Raw genomic sequence first — 10,048 nt, forward strand, 5'->3', positions numbered from 1 at the left:
ATGAATTCACATTTATTAACATGGTACTCCATCTTCCAGACCCTTGCCCACTAGGTTACGCTGTCTATTTGCAAAGTTTCACATTCCCCTCCACACTTTACTCTGCCACTCCTCTTCGTGCCATCTGCAAATGAGGCACATTACATTTGGTCCCCAACTCCACATCATCTGTGTAAATTGTCCCGGATTGTGGTGCCAACACTGATCCCTGAGGCACATCGCTAGGTACTGATTGCCAAGTAGAATAGCATTCACTCATCCCCACACTTTTCTTCCTGTTGCTTAACGAATCCTCTATACATGTTCATTCATCATCCTTGCATTTTTATCTTATGCAGGAAACTTTTGTTTGCCACCTTGTCAAATGCCTTTTTGGAAATCTAGATACAACGCATGTTCTGGATCCCCGTTATGCACCGTGTTCTTAATGTTTTCATAGAATTCCAAAAGATTAGTTAAGCTTGACTATACTTCATGGACCTATGCTGCATCTGTCCAACGGGATAATTTCCATCTAAATGCTTTGTTATTTCTTCCTTGACAATAGACTCAAGCATTTTCCTCTTTACAGAAGTTGAGGTAACCGGTCTATGATTCCCCATATTTTGTCTACCTCCCTTTTTAAACAGTGGCGTCAAATTTTCTGTTTTCCAATCTGTTGGAACTGCCTCAAAGTCCATTGAATTTTGTAAAATTACCAGAAGTGCATTTGCTATGTCTCCCGCTATCTCTTGTAATACCCTGGGATGCATTACATCAGGGTCAGTAGACTTGTCTGCCCTTAGATCCATTAGCTTGCCCAACACTATCTCTTCCACAATACTGATTGTTTCCAGGTCCTTACCTAACTTCGTCTCTTTCTCTTTCATTGGCACGTTATTCATGTCATCCACTGTGTAGACAGAGACAAAATACGAATTCAATGCCTCAGCCATTTCCTTATATCCCATGACTAAATTCCCCTTCTCATCCCCGAAATAACCCATGTTTACTTTAGCCACTCATTTTTTATATATTTAAAGAAACATTTGCGATCTGTCTGTATATTCCATGGTTATTTTTTCTTTCATGAAATATCTCACTTAACTTAAAGCTTTTTTGTGGCTTTCTGTTGATCTTTAATGATTTGACAATATTCTCGTTTCTGGCTGATCTTAGTCACTTTGTGTGCCTTCTCTTCTAATTTGATAGCCTCCAATTTTTCCTTAGGCACACATGGCAGATTAACCCTTTTCTTACAGTCCTTCATTTTCACTGCTATATACTTTTGTTGAGTATTTTGAAATATTGCTCTGAAATTCTTCTACTGTTCATCAGCTGCCCCACAATATTGTTTTTGCTTCCAGTCTGCTTTTGCCAATTCCTCCATCATTCTTTTGCAGTCTCCACTGTTTAAGCATTACATGAATCAATATGCTATGCTGAATTGAACGAAGAAGGGAGTGGGTATTGAAAGTGTAAAATTCTGTGTTGTTGTCTAACCGAACATATCCACGTAGGACTGTCAGATGGTGGAAACCCTTGTGCTGGTCGAGTGGAGATTTACTACAATGGGACATGGGGATCAGTTTTTGACGACTCCTGGGATTTGAAAGACGCTGAATTGGTTTGCAAACAACTAGGCTGTGGATACGTAATGGATATGTCACTTCTTTCCTCGTATGAACCGGGCTCAGGTCCAGTTTGGTTTAAAGATGTGAAGTGTTCTGGAAATGAATCATGTCTCTGGGAATGTCCTTCAGCACAACGAGGTCGCCAAGATGATTGTTCTCAGAAAGAAGATGTGAGAATTATGTGCTCCGGTAAGGCCACTCTCTGTATTGCTATTCACCTTTTTATGTGAGTCTTTATGAACTGCTGTATAGTGAATTAGAGAGTATGTGCAGCAAAGACAGCGACTCAACACAGTGGAACATGTGGCTGAGTGATTTGCACAGCTGCCTCAGGTTGCTAGTGACCTGCGTTGGATTCCAGCCTCGGGCGACTGTCTGTGTGGTGTTTGCATATTTCCCCCCGGGTCTGCGTGGTTTCCTCCCACAATCCAAAGATGTGCAGGTCAGCGTGGATTGGCCGCGCTAAATTGACCATAGTCTTCGGGGATGTGTAGGTTAGCGTGGATTGGCCGTGCTAAATTGCCCATCGTGTTCAGCGATGTGTACGTTCAATGCAGTTGTGAGGTGTAAATGTAGCACAATAAGTTGGTGCAATGGGTCTGGCTGGGTTAACACTTCGGAGGTTCGGGTGGACTTGTTGGTCGAACGGCCTGCTTCCACGCTGCAGAGATTCTATTGGATATATTTCTTCACCTGCATTCGAGTGTCCTTCCATGAGTATATTCCTATATGAAATGCATGGCAAGCTATACGGTAAAGAAGTCAATAATGGTTCATTGTTAATATTCTGGGGAAAGTTAATATCTCCAAAAATGTTTAAAAAGATATATTCAGAATGAACTGCTACTTACGATCTTTAGTTCTGTAGCCAGCCATCAGGATTGTCCTTCCTGTCTGTGTATCCTTCAATCTCTCAGTGGCTCTATATCAGATTGATTCTGAGTCGCAGAAAGTGCATATCCTCTTTACACTTTGCTCCAGATTTCCCCACATTCGACTGAACTGAATTAAAATTCATGCTGGGCACTCATGCTGGCCATTTATTCTGATTCACTTGTGTTTTTTATTTGCGTGATATTTCCTGATGTGTCACCATACTTCCTAAGTCATTGTCAATCGGAATGTTTGAAATTGCCTTGGGGATACCAAATCCAAATTGCTGATCCAATACTAAACAGGCATGACGTCAGCCCCAGTTCCAGTGGATCTTCCACTCTTCAGCAAATCTGACAATCTCCTTTGACCACAGACTTTCTATTTTCGGTCAGTTTAGTTTCCCTACAACTTTGCAAACTGAATGTGTTCAAGATTCTATGAGCACTTTGTTGAATGTACTTTGAAATCCCATGTGCCTTGCATATTCTGCCCTGCTTCTACTTTCAATGTCTCGGAGTTCTTCGAAACGTTTAGTGGAAGTGTTCTACATCGGGACGTGGAGAACGGTGTGCTCAGAAAGTCTCGAGCTCCACGATGCTGAAGTAATCTGTAAACAGTTGCACTGTGGCTCTGTCCTGTCCATTGACTATTACGTTCGAGTATTCGGAGCAGGAACGCGACCTATTTGGCTCGATGAGATTGATTGCCCATCACATGCGTCTGCCCTGTGGCAGTGTCAGAGAGATCCGTGGGGCCAACACAACTGCAAGCACATGGAAGATGTAGGTGTTGTTTGTTCAGGTATCACAAGATTCTTAACATTCGGGTGTCATTTCAAACACCGATTTCGAATAGAGTCAGCATCTTTCTCCTCTCTCCAGAGAGCAATGTGGCGAAGGAGCAACCGCACAGGTCAAATTCCTGCCATCAGGAATCAGGTGCGTCCACATCATGAACGTACCAAATCTGGGAATGATGTTTCTGCTTTGTACTGCATTCAATATTACTCAATTCTGTGCCACAGATTCGCAACATAGCACGCGCCTGGATGGAGGAAGCAGCAACTGTTCTGGGAGAGTGCAGATCATGTGCGATAAACGCTGGGGCACGGTGTGTGGTGATTCCTGGGATATAACTGATGCCAATGTTGTCTGCAGACAGCTGGGATGTGGCTTCGCTCTATCGGCCCGAGGAGGGCCCACTGTCTCCCAGGGGAAAGGTGTTATATGGCAGAATGACGTGAAGTGTAAAGGGAGTGAATCCTGTCTGTCCGACTGTCTCTCACCAGCACCAGCTCTAAACGAATGCCATCACAAGGAAGTTGCCAGTGTGATCTGTTCTGGTAAGAATGATGCTGACTCACTCGTGTTGATCGGTGATCATTAATATTGCACATTTGTGCAACCATTACATTTACGCAGTTTAATTTCTCATTGATATATATGTGTACAATCTCTTCCACAGGATCCGGGTTGTTGCTGACTTCCCCTTCATCTCCACCTGCTGGTATTTATAATTGGGCCCACTGTCTCCCAGGGGAAAGGTGTTATATGGCAGAATGACGTGAAGTGTAAAGGGAGTGAATCCTGTCTGTCCGACTGTCTCTCACCAGCACCAGCTCTAAACGAATGCCATCACAAGGAAGTTGCCAGTGTGATCTGTTCTGGTAAGAATGATGCTGACTCACTCGTGTTGATCGGTGATCATTAATATTGCACATCTGTGCAACCATTACATTTACACAGTTTAATTTCTCATTGATATATAGGTGCACAATCTCTTCCACAGCATCCGTGTTGTTGCTGACTTCCCCTTCACCTCCACCTGCTGGTATTTATAATTCATACTGCTAATAATATTTGTGTTCGAGTTAAGTTCCTGACTAACGATATTGATGCTGTTCGCATATTCAAGACTTGGAAGCTAATTGTCATTGTTTTCTTAATGATGATTATTTGCAACTTTCCAAGGCATCCCCTAACTAAGCTAAATCTGTTTGTAATCCCTCCTTTGTGGACAGGAAAGTACATCGATTTCCATGCCTGTTGTTGTCTGCTTAACCTTGGGAGTCCTGTTAATCTGTAAGTTGGTCGCACTACTGGTGGTCACGCAGAGAAAATTACAAATGAAAGGTGAGCGCCACATCTACTGATTGAGCTAACACTGAGCCAACACTGTTCCATGTGGTCTCAGGGCTGAAGATTGTTATTACACTTTTCCATTGTTTGGCCTAGATGACAATGAGTGTGTGGCCGTTCCGAGCTATTTGTTTTCATCACGGATATTTATCCAATGAAACGCCAAGGTGAAATATTGATTAAATCGTTCAATATTAACGTTTGAAGCGGAGTTGCCCCAAGTCATTATCACTCAGAAAGAAATGTAAAGACTGTACATTCTTATGTTTCAGTTAACCTGTGCACAACAGTTCAGTACAAGTTGTTGATTGCAGCGATATGTCTTGAAGTTTCACTGAATCATTTTCACACTGCCTCTAAATGTTTATTCATTAGTTACTAATCGTTTGTGCTTCGTCAGTTTCTGGGTGCTGATGCCAGAACCAAAGATTAGTGACAGGTCCTCTAATGGGAATTTCCAGTCAAGCACCAACTGGGTTCCCTTGACTGAGCAGCTGACCCTTCTTTACTTTTCACAGCGATTGAAAAATCCTTTGGCTGAGAGCCATTTTCTACTATGTGGCAATGTCAGCCAACACCAATAATGATTTGGAGATGCCGGTGTTGGACTAGGGTGTGTAAAGGTAAAGATAACACAGCACCAGGTTATAGTCCAACAAACTTAATTGGAAGCATACTAGCTTTCCGAGAGCCTCTCCACCTGATGAAGGAGCGGTGCTCCGAAAGCTAGTGTACTTCCAATTAAACCTGATGGACTATAGCCTGGTGTTGTGTGACTTTTAACTTTGAACACCAATAACGATTATTTTCTATACATTTGACATGTTGTTAAATTTACTTTGCATGTACTAATGAAACGTATGGACATAGTTTATCCTTACGACTCTCAAAAAAAGTTCTCCTTATTTCATTTGTCTCAGATTTTTACAGTTATCTAATTGTGATAAGCATGTACTTGTATCATTAAAACATTCCAACAGCATTGTTATCCACTAATTGTTTGACGGAACACTATCTAAACACTGATTTGTACCCGCCTCACGGTGACGAAAGTTTTTAAAATTGCCCACAAATTATTAAACTTTTGGTTTGTTCCTTGCATTACGGAGTTTCAATTTCTGCAGTCAGCATTTACGTTCACAAGTAGCATTGCGAGCTGTCAATTTTCAATAACTCTTGGTTACACAGCAAAACTGAGTGGAAGCAAAATTCAGGAATTAATGCGCAAATATGTATGGTGAATTACAGAAATGTGAACAGCTCAGACTGAACCCTTTCGATACATCGTGTCTATTTCGATTCTTTGCAACCAAAGAATAATAATCAAACGATTTTTATTAGATTATATGATTGTACTAGACAGCTAATGTGGGAACATTGGATACGTGGATACTTCGTCAAATAGTGACATCCTTCATGTCTGCAAAGTTTGTGGAATTGGTGATGGTGAACGAGAAATATCATTATAGAGAATAGAATTAAGGTAGCAACTGGGAATTTTGATATTGACATAAATATCATGGAACATTGAACACTGCAGCGCAGTACAAGCCTTTCGGTGCTCGATGTTGCGCCGACCTGTGGTATCAGTCTGAAGCCCATCTACCCCACATTATTCAGTTCACGTACATACCTGTATCCAATGACCATTAAATACCCTTGAAGTTGCAGGCAGTGCGTTCCACGCCCCCACTCCTCTCTAAACAAAGAAACTACCTCTGGCATCTGTCCTGTTTCTATCATCTCTCAATTTAAAGCTATATCCCCTCATTCTAGCCATTACCATCCAAGGAAACAGGGTCTCACTATCCATCCTGTCTAATCTCCTGATTGTCTTGTATGTCTCAATTAAGTCACCCCTCAACCTTCTTCTCTCTGTCGTTGCTATGAAAATAGGACGGTCCATTACAGTATCGCAATCGAAATTATTGAGTCGGTTTTGGAACTCAACATATCACTGAAAATAAAGTTAAATTAAACCATCCTTACAGGACAGCACACAACAGGATCACAGGCAAGAACATGTGGTGTAGTAGATTCACAAAATATGCACTTTGTCACAGAAATGATATCAGTTCAAGTCGTATCAGACACGTTGACTCTGCTGAGGAAACAGAAGGCATTCAGTTGACTTCATTCCAGTTTTCTCTGAACAAATGGTGGGGATTTCGAATGAAGTCATTAAAAATACTTTGTGCAGAAGTGTCTCATTGCAGTGATTTAACATTTCACTTAATCTTGAACCACTGCAATATGTTCATTAAATGCTGCCAGTGACTAATGGCGTGCCACAGGGATCAGCTTTGGGACCACAACTAGGTAAAAATTACACAAGAAGATTTGGAGTTGGAGACCACGTGTAGTGTATCGACGCTAGTGGATGACGCTGACATGAGTGGTAGAGCAAAATATGCAGAGGACATGAACCTTTGCAGGGATGTGTAGTCAGTTTAAATGAGTGAGAAAAGGTCTCATAGATGGATTGCAATGCTGATAAATGTGAGTTCCTCCATTTTGGAGTCTCTTGAGCTCGTTGTTGAGGACAGCTGATTTCCTTGAGAAGCTGATATCCTGGAGGATTTCTGAGAGTCCGGTCATCATTGTCTGGACGTTCCAACTTCCCAGTTTTCGAGCTGGTCTCTTTTGTTGTTTTCTTTTGTTGCTTGGTGCGGTGATTGCAACCTGCTCTTCGGATAATTCCCAACCTCTGTGCACCCAATGAGGATAGCAGGTTGTGGCGGGACAGCATGTTACTGGCGGGGGCCTGGCCAACTTGAGGCAGGCGGTAGCTATCCCAGTGGGATCCAATAAGTCCCTCCCACCACCGGGCGGAACCGCTGGCGTCATGCTGTACGTCAATCTAACGATGACTTTGACTGGTATCTGCTGCCCAACCCCCACCCCGTGTTGTGTTGCCGCTGCAGGCGAAACTGGAGTGTCTTCTCCAGGTGCAATGGTGGTAGGATGTAAGCCGAGGTGGTGTGGTTCACCCTCTCCACAACACTGGCTAATCCAAAGGAACAGCAAAGCTGTTACAGTTTGGTACCAGCGCCGTCGCAGGAACTGCCAGAATGAGGTTGGAGATAACGACGAAATGCCTTTGGGGCCCCGACTCTGAATGTTTCCTCGAGGTTTCCTCCTGAAGCCTTTCCCATATATGGTTCTGCCAGCAAGACAGCGGAGGTTTGAAATCAGAATTTTCCTTCTCTTTACCAGGAAACAGCCCGCCTGTGGGCCTCTCCTAACCCTCCTTATCCACATCTTTCCGCAATCTTCTTATCCACACCTCTCCCAACCCTCCTTATCCACATGTCTCGTAATCTTCCTTTCCTTACTCAACTCCTATATCTTTTATATCCCCAATCTCCCTCCTTACCCAACTGTCCCACATAACTTACATCATTGTAAGTCTCACTCTCACGCCCCCACCCCCAAACCAGGTCTCTGCCCCACTCCCATCTTTCTCTCTCCCTCACCCTCCACCATCTGACCATGTTTCTCTACCCCAGATCCCATTCCTCTTTCTGCCAAACTGACCCCTCCCCATCTCACCTGCTGTTACCCCCCAGACCCCAACCTCACACCGCCACCCCTCTGGATCTCTTTCTGACTCTCGCCCCCGCCTCCAGTACGTTTGTAGAGTCGGGTAATGGCAATGTTCGAGTTCTAGAAGCACAGCCAAAGCTGCTGTAGCTGGGCCTTGGCCTCACGTTCTCTGGGACTGCTGTCAGGCTCGGGCACCTTTCTTGTCATTGGGCCCATCGAGTGTATTCTGCCATTCGATCATGGCTGAGGTGAGTCTCAACGTCTTCCTTCTACCTTCTACATGGAAATTCTTATCCCCTCGTCAATCAATAACCATTTTATTTCTGTCTTAAAGATGCTCACCGACTTGGAGTCCATAATCTTTTGCGTTCCATAGATTCGCCACCCTTAGGCTGAAGATATTTCACCTTATTACAATTCGAAAGAGCCAAGGCTTCACCAGGATATTGAACTTAACATTAACTCTCCATTTTTGATTTTAGCAATTTCTGCTTCCATTGATTCACTCAATCACTTTTGAATACTACACCAGTCAGAACTTGAGAGAAACTGATCCCGAAATGGGAAATCCTGAGGTCAACTTCAACAGTATTCCAGGTGTGTACGTGATCACTTTCTGACAATTCGCTTTTGTCCTTCACTTTCTGTGCCGACCAAACTTTAAAGATGTGAAACGTCACAAGACTGAGGAATTGCAATGTCACGACTGGCTGTTTCATGAGGCAGATCAAGTCGAAAGAAAGTTGCTGTTTTTGTACCACGTGTTCATGGACATGGTTCATCCAGTCAGAGCCTGTCAAAAGCAGACTCAAATTATTCCAATTGCAATTACCAGCACACTTGACCCATAGCCTTGTATGTCTTGGCATCTCACGTGTACCACTGAATACTTCTTAAAAGTTATGAGTGTCTTTTGTCTCTATCGCCCTTACAGGTGGCGAGTCGCAGATTCACAACAGCTTCTGGGGGAAGATAATTTTCCTCCCATCCTCTTTACTTCTCCCATCACTTTATTAAAATCGATGGCCCTGATCTTTGATCTCTCCACCAAAAAGATATGTTCTTTCCTGTCCTCACCACTTATATCCATCATAATTATATCATGTACCTCAACTATGGCCGCTACTCTGTGTCCACTGCTCCAAGTCATTCAACAGGAAGATATGTGCAGCTGTAAATTGCTTAGCCGCTCTAAGCTCTTCCTCCATTCAATGAGATGATTTCTGTCTATGGTGTGACCTAAATCCAGATATCTGTCTTTGAACAACATCCCTTAACACATTTGATCCACAATAATCTAGCTCGCATTTAAAATTAAGAATTGATCGAACATCAACTGTCTTTTGGGGAACATAAGACATAGAACACAGAACGTAGAACATAGAACAATACAGCACAGAACAGGCCCTTGCGCCCTCAATGTTGCGCCGACCTGTGAAGTATTCTCAGTTCGTCCCCCTCCACTATCCCAAAATCATCCATGTGCTTATCTAAGGATTGTTAAAATCTCCCTAATGTGGCTGAGTTGATTACATTAGCAGATGGGACATTCCACGCCCTTACCACTCTCTGCGTAAAGAACCTGCCTCTGACATCCGATTCAAATCTATCACCCCATCAATGTGGAGCTATGCCCCCTCGTACAAGCTGACGTCATCATCCTAGGAAAAATACTTTCACTGTCTACCCTACCTACTCCTCTGATCATCTTGTACGTCTCTATCAAATCCTCTCTTAGCCTTCTTCTTTCCAATGAGAATTCTAAACTTTGTACAGATCCTTACTCTTGCTTGGATCCTTGCTGAACGGTCTGACATGAGCTACTAAAATATACGGCCTAGATCTGGAATAGCCCCACCAATTGATATTGGTTTT

The 10,048-nt window shown here is 43.1% G+C and overlaps 1 protein-coding gene across 1 annotated transcript in view; it reads left to right on the top strand.

Annotated features, from left to right (window-relative positions):
• The first annotated feature begins 9,288 nt into the window (after positions 1-9,288).
• LOC122543742 (scavenger receptor cysteine-rich type 1 protein M130-like) overlaps positions 9,289-10,048 on the top strand; it is a 17,961-nt gene continuing 17,201 nt past the window's right edge. The window contains exon 1 of the mRNA XM_043682505.1: positions 9,289-9,346. Coding sequence (XP_043538440.1) covers positions 9,289-9,346 — 58 coding nt within the window. The remainder of the gene's footprint in view (positions 9,347-10,048) is intronic.

This window comes from Chiloscyllium plagiosum, chromosome 44, assembly GCF_004010195.1.
Source record: "Chiloscyllium plagiosum isolate BGI_BamShark_2017 chromosome 44, ASM401019v2, whole genome shotgun sequence".
NCBI lineage: Eukaryota > Metazoa > Chordata > Chondrichthyes > Orectolobiformes > Hemiscylliidae > Chiloscyllium > Chiloscyllium plagiosum.